This window comes from Petaurus breviceps, unplaced genomic scaffold (genome assembly GCF_028583685.1).
Source record: "Petaurus breviceps papuanus isolate PSGF00001 unplaced genomic scaffold, PetGlider_PUasm1.0 98, whole genome shotgun sequence".
NCBI lineage: Eukaryota > Metazoa > Chordata > Mammalia > Diprotodontia > Petauridae > Petaurus > Petaurus breviceps.
Genome location: NW_027187460.1, coordinates 19,056,487 through 19,072,169, shown reverse-complemented (window position 1 = coordinate 19,072,169; position 15,683 = coordinate 19,056,487). Strand labels below are relative to the sequence as shown.

Below are 15,683 nucleotides of genomic sequence, written 5' to 3'. Positions count from 1 at the left end.
GTGAAAAATAAGAAAGAGTTAATCATTTTTGCTTTCTCTTAGTAGTCAGATTTTTTTTTTATCCATCCTCGTGCTATTCTTCTACTTAAAATCTGCAGTTGATTCTCCTCATTTGCGGTAGTATGTTCTATAAAGTCATGAACACTCAGCAGATACTGAGCTGTTTCTCCTAGAGGAACTACAGGGATAGGTTCCTATGAACCTTTGGTCACAACATTTACTTAAGCACTTTCATGAATGGCCTCCCATACAGACTGATAAATTTCCCATTGCTTTTTCTGAATATACCATATTTTTTATTGATTAACAATGAACTCAATCTGATTCATTCCTGAATGAACAATTGTTTTCTTTGTAAGGCACATGATGGCCTTCTTGTGCTTAGGAAAACTAGATAGCACTTCAGCACTGTGTTTAGAAGCCCTTTTAAACAGCAAAATCACCAACAAAAAGCACAAAAATAATGAAAAACTTGGGACTTGTTTGACTTCAAATTGGAATGTGAGCGTTGAGTGACTCAAATATTTTGTTGCACCGTACGTGTCAGTGAATGAGTAAAAAAGTGCTATGAGTATTGCTTTTGGGGTTACAAATATATTTTAGTGAGTAGGTGAATTCACAAATATGGAATTCATAAATAATGAGGTTTTCCTGTATTTGTATTATACTTGACATTCAGAAATTGGTGATGGAGAGTCTTTAATTCATTTCCTATTATGTTCCTTTTTATCAGTCGAATAGGCCCTCCTTCCTCTCCTTCAGAAGGCGATAAAGAGGAAAACCCTGCTGTGTTGGCTGAAAACTGTTTCAGAGAATTACTGGGCCGAGCAGCATATGGGAATATGAGTAATGCTATTCGACCAGTTTTTGCGTAAGTAGTATTTTACTATTGTTGCTTTCTGATTGCCCTGATGGACCATTGAGCTATATGAGTAAGATTTTCATTACCAAGCAGCTGGTTTATTAAGTACTTTATACAACATATATAAAAAGGAAAACTTTTTTTTATCTCTTTGTGTTATAGACCTGGTAGTGGTATTACTGGTCAAAGGCTAAGCAAAATTTTATAACCTTTGGCCTTAGTTCAGTCATATGTTGCACTTATTCCTTGGTAAATCAAATTTAATTTCTTTAAGTAATGTTTTTGGTTTCCCAATACTCAAATCTAGTAATTTGTTTTGGTGTTTTGCATATAATATGATCTCTTGGTCTGGGTAAGATAATTTTTGGGTAAGTTCATTGGTAAGATAATTTTTTTTCTAGGCAAAGTTAATAATGTTAGGTTCTATTTTATTTATAGTATGTTTGACTACAATGGTTCGATTAGTTCACAATTTAATTGACAGTGTATTAGTGTACTATTTTTTCCATATTCTTTTCAGAATTTTTCATTTTCCTTTTCTGTTGTGTTAGCCAATCTGATAAGAATGAGGTGATATCTCAGAATTGTAATTTGCATTTCTTTAATCACTAGTGATAATAGTGCATCTTTTCACATGACTATACATAACTTTGATTACTTTGTCTGAAAAACTCTATGTTCATATTCTTTGACCATTTATCAATTGGGAAATGACTTGTATTCTTACAAATCTGATTCGGTTCTCTATATATTTGAGAAATGAAGCCTTTATCAGAGATTCTTGCTTTAAAAATTGCTTCCCAGATTCTGCTTTCCTTTTAATCTTGGTTGCATTGATTTTGTTTGTGAAAAAAGTTTTTAATTTAAAATAATCAAAATTATCAATTTTGTATCTTGTAATGTACTCTAACTCTTGTTTGGCCACAAATTTCTTCCCTTCTCCATAGATCTCATGGTTAAACTCTTCCTTGCTCCCCTAATTTGCTTGTGGTACCACTCTTTATGTCTAAATCTTGTATCTTTTTTGACTTTATCTTGGTACATGGTGTAAATTTTGGTCTGTACCTTTTTTTTCTGTCATTCTGTTTTCCAGCTTTCTCAGCAGTTTTTATCAAATAGTGATTTCTTGTCCCAAAAGTTTGTGTCTTTGGGTTTGTCACACAGTAGATTATTATGATCATTTACAACTTTATATTATGTATTCAAACTATTCCATTGATTCACCTTTCTATTTCTTTTTTTTTTTTAAAGCAATTAAGTAACTTGCCCAAGGTAATGTGGCAAGTTATTTTTTGTGTGGGTGTTAAGTATCTGAGGCTGGAACTGATCCTGGGTCCCCTTGACTGCAGGGCCACCACTCTTACTCACTGTGCCACCTAGCTGCCCCTACCATTCTATTTCTTAGCCAGTACCAGATTGTTTTGATGATTACTGCTTTATAATATGGTTTGAGATTGTGGTACAGCTAGACATTTTTTTTCCCCATCAGATCCCCTGATAATCTTGACCTTTTGTTCTTCCAGAGGAATTTTGTTATTAATTTTTTTAGCTCTATAAAATAATTTGTTGGTAGTTTGATTGGCATGGCACTGAATAAGTAGATTAATTTAGATAGAATTGTTGTTTTCATTATATTGGCTCAGCCTTCCCATGAGCAATTAATATTTTTCCAGTTGTTTAGATCTGGCTTTGTGTGAAAAGCATTTTGTAATTATGTTCATATAGTTTCTGAGTTTGTCTTACAGGTAAACACCCAAATATTTTATATTGTTATTTTAAATGGAATTTCTCTATTCATGCTGGACTTTCTTGGTAACATAGAAATGCTGATGATTTATATGGGTTAATATTCTGAAACTTTTTTTATAATTTTTTTTTTGCTTTATTTTGGAGGGGGGAGGGCAAGGGAATTGGGGTTAAGTGACTTGCCCAAGGTCACACAACTAGTGTTAATTGTCTGGAGCTGGATTTGAACTCAGGTCCTCCTGACTCCAGGGCTGGTGCTGTATTCACTGTGCCACCTAGCTGCTCCCTGAAACTTTTAATTATTTCAAGTAGTTTTTTATTTCATTTTCTAGGATTCTCTTAAGTATAACTTCATATCATCTGCAAAGAGGAATAATTTTGTTTCCTCATTGCCTATTCTAATTCTTTAATTTCTTTTTTTCTCTGAATTCTGTAGCTAGCATTTCTAATACAATACTAATAGCGGTGATAATGGGCATCCTTAATTACTATTACTTATTAATATTAATTATAAAATATAAAATTAATTATAAAATTAATATTAATAATAAGGTAATATTATTAATATTACCTTAATTAATACTAATAGCGGTGATAATGGGCATCCTTGATTCACCATGATTTTACCAAAAAAAATTTAACTTAACCCTATTATAGATAATATTTGTTGATGGCTTTAGATAAATAATTTGTGTCATTTTAAAGAAAACTCCATTGATTCCTATACTCTCTACTATTTTTTAATAGGAATGGGGGTTGTATTTATTTATTTTGCCATAAGCTTTTTCTCCATCTATTGAGATAATCATGATTTCTGTTGGTTTTGTTTTGATATGGTCTAATATTGAACCAGCCCTACATTAATGGGATAAATTTCAACTAGTCATCTTGTATAATCTTTGTGATAGATTGCTATAATCTCTTTGCTAGTATTGTATTTAATATTTTTGCATCAGTATGCATTAGAGAAATTGGTCTATTGTTTTCTTTGTTTTTGCTCTTGCTGGCTTAGGTATCAGCATCATATTTGTGTCATAAAAGGACTTTGGACTCCTTTACCTGTTTTTTCAAATAGTTTATGTTTTACTGGGATTAATTGTTCTTTAAATGTTTGGTAGAATTTGTTTGTGAATCCATCTAGCCCTGGTGAATTTTTACTTAGGAAGCTTATTGATGACTTGTTCAGTTTCTTTTTCTAAAATGGGGTTATTTAAGTATTCTGTTTCCTCTTCTGTTCTAGGCAATTTATATTTTTGTAAACATTCATCTATTCATTTAGATGGTCAGATTTATTGGGATATAATTGGGCAAAATAGCTCCTACTTGCTTTAATTTCCTCTTCATTGGTAATAAATTCACTCTTATTTTTATATTGGTAGTTGTGTTTTCTTCTTTACCAGTGGTTTATCTATTTTATTGTTTTTTCTCTCATAAAACTAGTTTGTATTTTTACTACTTAATAGTTTTCTTTTGACTTTATTAATTTCTCTTTTTATTTCCAGGATTTACAGTTTGATATTTAATTAAGGATTTTTAATTTGTTCTTTTTCTAGTTTCATTATTTGCACACCCAATTCATTGATCTGTTCTTTCTCTGCTGTATTGATGTAAACATTTAGAGATGAATTTTTCCCCCTAAACACTGTACTGCTTTGGGATACATCTTATAAATTTTGGGATGCTGTCTCATTTTAGTCATTCTCCTTAATGAAATTATTGATTATTTCTATAATTTGTTCATTGATTCACTCATTCTTTAGGATTAGCTTATTTAGTTTCCAATTAACTTTTTTTTTTTTCAAAGCAATCTGGGTTAAGTAACTTGCTCAAGGTTACACGGCCAGTTATTTCTGGGTGTGGTGCTGAGTATCTAAGCCCAGATTTGATCCCCAGGTCATCTAAACACTGGAGCTGGTGCTCTTACTCGCTGAGCCACCTGGCTGCCCCTAAGCAATTGGGGTTAAGTGACTTGCTCAAGGTTACACGGCCAGTTATTTCTGGGTATGGTGCTGAGTATCTGAGCCCAGATTTGATCCCCAGGTCATCTAAACACTGGAGCCGGTGCTCTTACTCGCTGAGCCACCTGGCTGCCCCTAAGCAATTGGGGTTAAGTGACTTGCTCAAGGTTACACGGCCAGGTGTTTCTGGGTGGGTGCTAAGTGTCTGAGCCTGGGATTTGATCTCCAGGTCTTCTCAACACTGGAGCCGGTGCTCTTACTCGCTGTGCTACCTGGCCCTCGCTGTGCTACCTGGCCGCCCCTCCAATTAACTTTTAATCTTTTTTTTTTTTTATTTTCCAAATGTGATAATTTATTTTACTCAGATGGAAAACCAAAGCTTTCACTATAGCACAGAGACCAATTTGATAAAAGGTCATGAAAAAGTGATGTAGGGCATGCAGGACACAAGGTACACACACTGGAGGATCAGGTCATTTCCTTTATAACATGACACTACTCTGTTGTTGAAGAACACATTTAAAATAATACTGAGACACTGAACCGAAATGTGACACAAACACTACAACTTCCATGCATGCCTTCAAGTATCTTTCTCTTATAACAGACTCAAAAGCCTCTAGACTTCAGCCTGGTGGCACTACAATAATTCCTTGGAAGAATAAAGTGTTCACATTGTTGAAATTTCACAAAAGAATGTTAAGGCTAAAACAGTGGGTTCATTTCATTTCCAGAAATAGATTTGATAATTTACTTAAAAACTATATTAAACTTCCAATTCAGATCCCAACCCAACTTTGTGGCCTCCTGCACTGAAGTTTTTTTCCATCAATTAAAGATGAAAGCATCAATTTTAGATCGGCTCAGAATGTCTGAGTATAACCCAGTCCAATAAGGCTGGCATTATTAACTTTATCAGATAGATAAGTTTTTTGATCCAGCTTGTACTTAGAAGCAATGCCAAAACAGGTGTTGTTACTGCCAGCTGTCCAAGTAAGATTTATTGATGTTTCTTTCAATCTTCTCATTAACCTTTTGGTAGATCAACACTCCAAATTCAGTGCCATCATTCACATGTGTGTGCAGCTGGAATTCAACAGTCTTATAACCCAGGACAAAATTATTCTGAGACAGTTTGGATTTGGCTGTGTCAAAACTCATCTGATAGCCAGCAAGCCATCCTTCATAAGTCAATACAGCCTAGCCACAGATGGTGGGTCCAGAGAAATCAATATCAATATTTCCACCCAGACTGCAAACAGTCATGCTTATAGGAGACCTTTAATTTCCCACTCTGCTTTCCTGTATTTGGTACAAATATGGTGTCAAGAATTACTTCAAACTTTTAGCCAATTTATCCTCCATACAGATTTCTGTATGGGTATTGTCTGTGTTCCATTTTTGAACGAAGGTAGGCCCATAGTCACAGATCTTGTATTTTGTTTCCAAACTACTCTAAGCTTTACTTGTGTCAGTGTATGAATGACCAGATGTAGAAAATTCCACTCCACTGCAAGACTTGATTCTAAGATCTATTTTAACCATACCAAACCCATATGCTTTGTTGAAGACATCTTTGGCAGCCTTTTCTAGGTCACAGTAAGTTGGTGTGTCACACATTTCTTCTCTCACTCAAGAACCACTTTCTCCTCTTCACCAGGGCAAAGCTGAAGGTCTTCTCCCACTTTTAATCTATCTTTCCACTGTTCTTTATTGAATATAATATTTATTGTATTATAATCTGAAAAGATGCATTTAATATTTCTGCTTTTCTTTGTGAGGCTTTTATGCCCTAATGCGTGTTCAGTTTTTATGTAGTTGGAATGAACCAGTGAGAAAAAGATATTTCTTTCGATCCTCATTTCAATTTTCTCCAGAGGTTTATCATATCTTAACTTTTCTAAAATTCTTTTCACCTCCTTAAGTTCTATTTCGTTTATTCTTTTGTTAGATTTACCTAATTTTCAGAGAGGAAAGTTGGAGGTCCCTCTTTCATGTGATTTTATTGTCTGTTTCCTACTATAACAGTTAACTTCTTTTTTAAAAATCTGGATTATATACAATTTGGGGTTTATAGTTAGTATCAATATTACAAGTTATCCCTTCCACATTGCAGGGGTTAGGGGCATGGTACCCTTGCAATCTGGAAAATCTGCATAAATTTTTTGGCCGTCACTTGTGTACTAGAGAGGTCTGATTTTTTTCCCTCTTTTTTAATGGGGTGTTTATGGTACCTTATTATAAAATTTGGATTGATATTATACAATACTATCGATAGATTTTATGCATTTCTGAGTTTCTAAACTTTTTCATTATCAGCTGATGTTCACATGTCATCTGCAGCTCCCACAAAACTCCCCCAAAATTCCCATTTAATTTCTTATGTCAGCTTGTGATATTGCAAAACCACGATGGGGGAAAGTCACAATGTGGAAGCAATAACTGTACTTCATTGTCTATGGTACCTTTTAGCAAGATGTAGCTTCCTTCCTTATCTCTTAAAAAGAGTTAGATCTGTTTTTGCTTTTGCTTTGTCTGTGATCATGATTACTATCTTTTTTTTTTTTTTACTTCAGCTGGAGCATCCTCGATTCTGCTCTAGCCCTTTACCTTTATTCTGTGTGTCTCTTTGGTTCAAATGTATTTCTTTTAAATAACATGCTGTAAGATTCTGGTTTTTAATCTACTGTGCTATCTGTTTCAGTTTTGTGAATGAGTTCATACCTTTCCCATTCAGTTTTTTTCACAGTGTATTTCCCTCTATCCTATTTTTCCCGTTTATCCTTCTTTCTTTTTCACCCTGTCCCTGCTCACAGGTGTTTTGTTTCTGTCCACCTTCTCCCCCAATCTGACCTCCCTTCTATCAGTCCCACCCCTTCATATTCTCACCCCTCCTACATTTCTATAGGGTAGTTTTCTGTAACCCCACTATTCCTGTATGTTATTCTCTCTTTGAGCCAGTTCTGATAAGAGTAAAGTTTCAAGCGTTGCTGCTGCCTCCACATCTTTCCCTCCACTGTAATAGCTCTTTTGCAGTCTTCAGGTAAGATAATTTATCCCATCCTACCTTTCCCTTCCTTCATCTCCCACTGCAATCCTCTTTTTCACCCTTGTTTTATTTTGGATATCATCCAATCTTAGTTATACCCACACCCTTCTGTTTATATAAACTCCTTCTAACTGCCCTAATGGTAATAAGGTTTTTAAAGATTTACAAGTATCGTCTTCTCATGTAGGAATGTAAACATTTTAACATTATTGAATTCCTTTTGTTTTCTCTTTTTATGTTTCCCTTGAATCTCGTATTTGAAGATCAGATTTTTTTTACTAGTCTCTGGCCTTGTCATCAGGAATGCTTGAAGGTCCTCTGTTTTCATTGAATGTCCATTTTTTCCCCTGAAAAATTATACTCAGTTTTGCTAAGTAGGTGATTCTTGATTATAATACTAATTCTTTTGCTTTCCAGAATATCATATTCCACGCCTTTCCAATCCTTTAATGTAGAAGCTGTTAAATCCTATGTAATCTTGACTGTGACTCCACAATATTTGAATTGTTACTTCCTGTTGCTAGGAATATTTTCTCCTTCATCTGGGAGCTCTAGAATTTGGCTATTATATTCCTAAGAGTTTTCATTTTGGGATCTCTTTCAGGAGGTGATTGGTGGATTCTTTCAATTTCTCTTTTAGTTCTAAAATATTAGGGCAGTTTTCTTTGATAATTTTTCACAAGATGATGTCTAGGGTCTTTTTCTAATCATGGGTTTCAGGTCATCTAATAATTCTTTCCTTCATCTATTTCCCACATCAATCCTTTTTCCAGTGAGAAATTTGACATTTTCTTCTATTTTTTTTTCTATTGCTTTGATTTTGTTTTATTTTTCTTTAAGTGTCATTGAGTCGTTAGCTTCAACTTGCTCAATTCTAATTTTTAAGGAATTTTTTTTCAGTGAACATTTGTACTTTCTTTTCATTTGGCCAGTTTTAATTAAGTAGTTTTCTTCAGTAGATTTTTGTACTTCTTTTTTCTTTTTTATGCTTCCTTTACTAAATTGTTGACTCTTTTTTATTGATTCTCTTACATCACTCGATTCTTTTTTTTTCAATTTTTCTTCTACCTCTTATTTTATATTAAGTTCAGGTTGTTTTTTTTTTTTTAAACAAAGTTTTGCAAGTCTGAACATTGATCAGATGTCTTTTTTTTTTCATTCAGGATTATGCTTAACTTTGCTGGGTATGAGAATTTTGGCCACATCCCCAGGTCTTTTCCATATATAGTGTTCCAAGACCTGCGGTTCTTTAATGTCTCTGCTTCTAGGTCTTGTGTGATTCTAATTGTGGCACCATCATATTTAGATTGTTTTATTCTTGAGGAAAGAAAGGGTATGGGGATGAGGGGAAAGAGAAGATTGAGGGGGAAGTGGGCTGGTGTGTTCTCTGACCGCTTCTCCTCCCCCATCCCCCCACCAGAACGTCAGAGGGTTTGGATGGGTAAGTTGGGCACGATGGAGAGAGTTTCTGTGGAGGCAGCGGCAGCAGCACCTTTTTCTCCTCACCTTCTTCTCAGTGGGGCTGAGCCATGGAGTCACCCCAACCCTGGCTTCCCCCCATGAGACTCTTCCTGGGCTCGTTGGGCTTCACCCTGGTCTCTCTCTGGCTGGTGAGGAGGATGTGGATGGGCACTGGCTATTCCCTGCAGAGTCCCCTTGCCTTCTCCCTCTACATGAACATGAGAGGTGGCCCTGGAGAGCCAGATGCCATGGAGCAGAAAGGACACCCACCTGTGGTATATGTGCAACAGAGAGCGATTATGTGAATCACTTCCTCCTGTCTTTGTCCAGAGTTACCTTGATCAAGGAACACAGATCTTAAACAGCAGCATTGTGAAATCAGGCTGTTTATTCAACTGTATCACTCTTTTGTGTCATCTGTTATTAGCCTATTTATGTCTATAACATCGATCAGTGGGTTGCTAGGAAGGGGCTCAATGCTTGTTTTTTTTACCAGATCAGTTCCAGAGATTGCTTAAAATAAATCCAGATTGGAAAACTCATAGACTCTAGATTTAGGTGCTGGAGATGGAGAAATTGCTAACATCATGAGCCCTCATTTTGAAGAAATCTATGCCACTGATTTATCTGAAACTATGATATGGCAGCTTCAGAAAAAGAAATACAGAGTGCTTGGCATAAATGAATGGCAAAACACAGGATTCCAGTATGATGTTATCAGCTGCTTGAACCTGCTTGATCGTTGTGATCAGCCACTGACTTTATTAAAAGATATTAGAAGCATATACTGGAGCCAGCTAGGGGCAGGGTCATCCTTGCATTGGTTCTGCCTTTTCATCCATATGTGGGAAATGGAGGCAAATGGGAAAAGCTCTCTGAAATTTTGGAAATTAAAGGACAGAACTGAGAAGAACAGGTGAACAGTCTGCCTGAAGTTTCAGAAAAGCTGGTTTTGTTTTTTAAGCTTTCACCAGGCTGCTGTGCTTATGTGAAGGTGATATGTATAATGACTACTGTGTATTTAAATGATGCTGTCTTCATTCTCAATTCAGAATAAACACGAAGTAAAAAAAGTCTCCAGAGTCAAACCCAAGGAGTAGCCTCTGGAAGAGGTGTTTGATTTAATGATGATGTAAAGGGAGGGAGTTTGGGGATTGGCATTCTAAATATCATATAAGAATTTTTTTTTTTTTGTTAAGCAATCAGGGTTAAGTAACTTGCTCAAGGTTACACGGCCAGTTATTTCTGGGTGTGGTGCTGAGTGTCTGAGCCCGGGATTCGATCTCCAGGTCGTCCCAACACTGGAGCCGGTGCTCTTACTCGCTGAGCCACCTGGCCGCCCCTAAGCAATTGGGGTTAAGTAACTTGCTCAAGGTTACACGGCCAGGTGTTTCTGGGTGGGTGCTAAGTGTCTGAGCCCGGGATTCGATCTTCAGGTCGTTCTGACACTGGAGCCGGTGCTCTTACTCGCTGTGCTACCTGGCCCCCCCTCATATAAGAATTTTAAGGCCAAATACTAATGTATTTCTTTGTAGTGTGTTTAAAAGGACAGTTGTGGATTTTTTTTTTTTAAGACTCTTCATTTGAGAATAATTTTTACCAGTTCTTAATTCCAACAGTTCAGTTCACAATCCAACCATGATGATAGATATTTTTTATACTTAACTGCCATAGGGACTCATATCCAGACACAGAAATAGTTACAATTTCATACAACCAGCGAATGGATTGTTCTAAATCAAGTGAAGACCGGTGATAAAACTTTCTATTCAGTTCCAAACATTGTTTATAGTGCTGCAACTGATAATCTTCCATGTTAAGAAATTACTTTCTCTCTGACTCATTCTTTAAAAAATATTTTTTAATCATGCTAATAAACCTTTTCTTGAGATGAAAAAAAATTATTTTATTCTTGTTGCTTTTAATATCTTATCCTTGAGCTGGGGATTTGACTATGATATTCCTATGAGTTTTCCTCATAGGTTTCTTTTAAGTGGTGATCAATGGATTTTTTTCCATTTCTGCTTTCCCTCCTTATTCTAATGCTTCAGGACAATTTTATTGTATTATGTATCAATTATATTATCAATATTCTTTTTTTTGATCATAACTTTCAGTCTACTTATTTTTGTTTCCTCTTATTGATCTGTTCTCCAAATCTGTTGTTTTTCTTATAAAATGTTTTACTTTCTCTTGTATTTTTTCATTTTAAATATTTTGTTTAATCTTTTAATCTTTTATATTTTTTGTCTTTCATATTTTTATCTTTTATAATTTTGCTGATGTCACTTGCCCAATTCTAACTTTCAAGGTGTCATTTTCTTCCTTAAGATTCTGTATCTCCCTTTTTAATTGACTTTCCTTGTTTTTTTAATTCTTATTTAAAATTTTTTTCTTTTAGCTTTTCCTCCATCTCTGTCATTCAGTTTTTAAAGAATTTTTTAAAATCTTCTGTGAATTATTTTGGACAGGTGACCATTTGACATTACTCTTTGGGAGTTTCTTTATTTCAGTATCCTCCTCTGAAGATGAACCCTGATCTTTATTCCCATAGTAACTCTCTATGGTTGGATTCTTCCTCCTTTGCCTGTGCAACTGTGGTTTGTTTTGTGTTTTGTTTTGTTTTGGTAATAGCTTAATTTTTGTAGTCATCTCTAATCCTGGGGTACGGGGGTGGTGCCTCTTGCCCCAGATCTTCAGTTCTTCCCTCTGGCCTGGAACCAAAGCCAAACCTCCAATCTCCTGTAAGTACCCACAGCCAGGGGCTTTCTGCCCTGCTGCTTCTGTACTTACTGGGTATGTACTGGTTCCTCCTTGCCCTGCCACTTTGAGTAGGAGAAGATTGAAGGATGGTGAAGGGACACCAAGTACAGCTGTGTTGACAAGATTTGTCCCAGGCTGCGGAAGCCAGGGAGAAGGAGCTAGCACATACCTGGTGAAGGCAATAGGAGAGGGCCAGGGACCCTGCTGACTGTGGGTACTTGCAGAAGAGGAGTCCCTAGTTTCAGTTCCAGGGCAGAGGACAGCTGAAGTTTGCAGCCACTAGAGGGACCGCAGAGTGACTGGTGGCCCTACCTGTGGCTTAGGTGTGGAAGGTAAGGCCCAAAATTGACCAGACCTCAGAATATAACAGTAAAGAGGACCTGAGGCTTAAGGCATATCCCCATTCCTTGGGACTGGAACTTGATTACACTAATAACTGTTAAAAAAAATAAATGATAAGCAAAGGAAAAAAAACCCAACCATAGATAGCAACTATAAGGATATTCATATTCAGAAGAAGATAATGGAACTAAAAAAAAAGTTATTTCCTTTTCAGTGAAAGACATCAAATGGTCCCAAGCACAGAAACAGGTCTTAGAACAACTTTAAAAGGATTTAAAAATCAGAGAGTTTGAGGCAAAATTAGGGGAAAAAAGAGTAAGGAAAACAAGAAAATTGTGAAAAGAAATTCAGCCAACTTGAAATAGAAAATAAAAAATTTAAGGAAGAAAATAATTCCCTGAAATTTGAATTGGGCAAAAGGAAGCCACTGATAGGGGTGGCTAGTGAATAGATCACCGATCCTGAAGTCAGGAGGACCTGAGTTCAAATCTGGCCTCAGACACTTAACACAAAAAACTAGCCGTGTGACCTTGGGCAAGTCACTTAACCCCAATTGCCCTCCAAAAAAAAAAGGAAGCTACTGACATTCTAAGAAACCAAAGAATAATAAAATCAAAAGAATGGAAAAAATAAAAGAGAATGTGAAACATCTCATCAGAAAAGCAAGTGATCTGTAGAACAGATCAAGGAGAAATAGTGTAAGATTACAATTTTCAAAAAGAATCTTGATAGAATATTACAAGAAATTATCAAGGAAAATTGCCTTGAAGCTCTAGAACAGGAAGGCAAAGCAGAAATAGAAAAAAATACATTGATCACCACTTGAAAGAGATCCCAATAGAAAAACTTCCAGGAATATCATAGCCAAGTTTCAAAGCTCCCAGGTTAAGGGGAAAATATTGGAAGCAATAAGAAAAAAGTAATTTAAAGTTGTGTCAGCAGTGTTATTCAATATTGTTTTAGACCATTAAAAATAACTAGACAGTAGAACATAACTGAGATTTTTACCTGCTTAAAATAGCTGTACAAGAACTATATGAATATAAACATAATACACTTTTTATACAAGTAAAGTAAAATAATTGATGTAATATTTATTCATGAGTAGGTAAAACCAGTATAGCAAAAAAAATGATGATTTTATATAACTAAACTGTTAACTGCTATACTAATTGAATTACTAAAAAATTATCTTACTGAGTTAGAAAAAAATAAAGTTCATTTGCAAGATCAAAAGGTCTGGAATTTTAAAGAACCAGGAGAAAAAACAATATAAAAGAAGCAGATTCTGACCTTAAACTATATTCTAAGGTGAGAGCAATGTTGAAGTATAAAATGGATAATTTTGATGATTTTAAATTAATATTTTCTTGTATAAATAAAACCTATTCAGCCAAGAATAGAAGGAATGCAGAAAATTTGAGGGAAAATCTGTCATAGATAACCTCTCAGATAGGATGTGATTGGGTTGGAATATTTCTCAGGTGTAGGAAATGAAGAGCTGGTTGATTTAGAAAAACATGGACTTATGTAGGAAGATGCTATCCACTTTCAGAGAAACAGATGAGGAGGGAAAATAAACATATTACGATCTTACATATGTATATATTTGTGTGTCTTTATAGATATCTATGCATATATGTATGTGTATATATATATATGTATATATCCATGTTTAATTGTAGCCTTCTGTAGGGGAGGGGAAAAAATAAAGTAAAAGGTGCATAACAGAGAACAAAAGAAAACCTAGATATAAGCAAAAAAAAACCAACCCGGTCAACTTTGAAAGCAATGTGTAGTATTTATTATGTATGTTTTCTTGAAATGGAAATATATTGTTTATATTGAATTCTTTCTTATGTTCTGCTGTGTACATAGCAATTTTTTTTCTTTTCTTGTTTTGTATTTGTTCAAAATAAATTTTAAAATAATAAGAATATATGATAGAAAAACAAAATCAGTAATGATAACCATGAATGTGAATGACATGAACTTATCCATTAAGTAAAAGATAACAATACCATGGATTTAGAAAGCAGAATGCAAAATTTTAATTTTTAGAAAAACAGTTTTGACATAGTTAAAATGTGGGGTCAGAACAGAATTTTTTTCTGAATTCACAAAAGCAAGTGTAAAAATTAATTATCCCCTGCCATGCCACTGCAAAGGTAGACATTATTGAAAGAGATAAACAGGTAAACTTTTATGCTTGTTTCTTTAATTGTTTCATAGATAATAAAGTTAACCATCAATACACATGCATTGAACTGCCTGTCACCTAAGTATTTAAAGGAAACAGGGCATGAATTTCAGGGAGAAGTGTCTTTTAAAACTCTGCTAGTTGTGGACTTCGGTGAATTTTTCAGACCTACACAGATCTAACAAAAACATAAAAAGAAACTACTTAAGGACCTGAGTAGAATTTTTAAAAAAATAAACTTTGAGAGATGTCTAATGATTGAAATGAATGGGAATTGAAAGGAAAACAGGTATTTCCCAACTTTTTGTGAAATCTTTATCAAAATTAACATGTGCTAGGGTATTTTAAAAAATCAAACTCAGATTCAGAAAAGTAGAAATATTTTAACAAATTTTAAACCAATTATATAGTACATCAGGAACTATAATTAGTAAAGGACATTTGAAGAAAGAATTCCATCCTAAATGAGGACTAAGTAACATAATCTTAAATAATTTCTTTGGTTGTAATTTCTCTCCAGGACAAAAGTTCTTAACCTGGAAATCTGTGATTTTTTAAAAAATTTGATATTATAACCATTTCATTATAATTTATTTACTTTATCATCTTGGAGTGTGAAGCGATGTCACACTTGGGTGTAAGTAACTGCATGCTTTCACCTGTTCTCCTTATGCTATGTGAAATTTTCATCTTTTTTTCCCCTTGAATTAATCATGTTTTCATCTCAATACTAAATAACTAGTTAAAACTTTTATAACCAATTATCACTTCTTAATGATTTGACTACTCCACTAAACTTCCTTTCTTTCTCTCAACTCCATAACACTACCCAGCCAACCTTCTGTTTCATCATTTTACTATATATACCAACTTATTCTATCAGATTTCTTTACTGTCCCAATTTTTTCCAGTTAAGTTACCTTGTTTTGTTTTGCCAATTCACTTTTGTTTTCCTCTACAGTTTTATTCCCTGTCCTGCTTAAGCTTCCTTAGTTCTTAGTTCTTTCATATCCCCCTTAATTCTTCTATAGATTCCCTAATTGTCCTTGTTTTTTTCCTCTTTCAAAGCACAAATAGAATCTGTACTAATATCTAAGACTGTTTTCCTTCAAATTTTCCTTAATTTCTCTTCTCCAAATTCAACCTCTGATCTGCTTCACAAGTCTAAGCACCTCTTAGTCCCCAATATGATTACCTTCTTATTCAGCTCATGTTTTTCTCTATTCTCACATTTATCTTCCATTACTTTCTCCTTTAGAAGCCAAAATGAATGTCTTTAGGTCTTTATTTTTAAGGAAATTG

General features: G+C 34.7%; 1 protein-coding gene and 2 pseudogenes across 3 annotated transcripts in view; 2 read left to right on the top strand and 1 right to left on the bottom strand.

Moving 5' to 3' along the window:
- EFR3A (EFR3 homolog A) overlaps positions 1-15,683 on the top strand; it is a 168,384-nt gene that overhangs the window by 77,328 nt on the left and 75,373 nt on the right. For all 3 annotated transcript variants that reach the window (XM_069081054.1, XM_069081052.1, XM_069081053.1), the window contains one exon: positions 734-871. In XM_069081054.1, the coding sequence (XP_068937155.1) occupies positions 734-871 (138 nt within the window). The remainder of the gene's footprint in view (positions 1-733; positions 872-15,683) is intronic.
- Positions 5,195-6,490, bottom strand: LOC138155974 (voltage-dependent anion-selective channel protein 3 pseudogene; annotated as a pseudogene).
- Positions 9,126-15,586, top strand: LOC138155774 (protein-L-histidine N-pros-methyltransferase pseudogene; annotated as a pseudogene).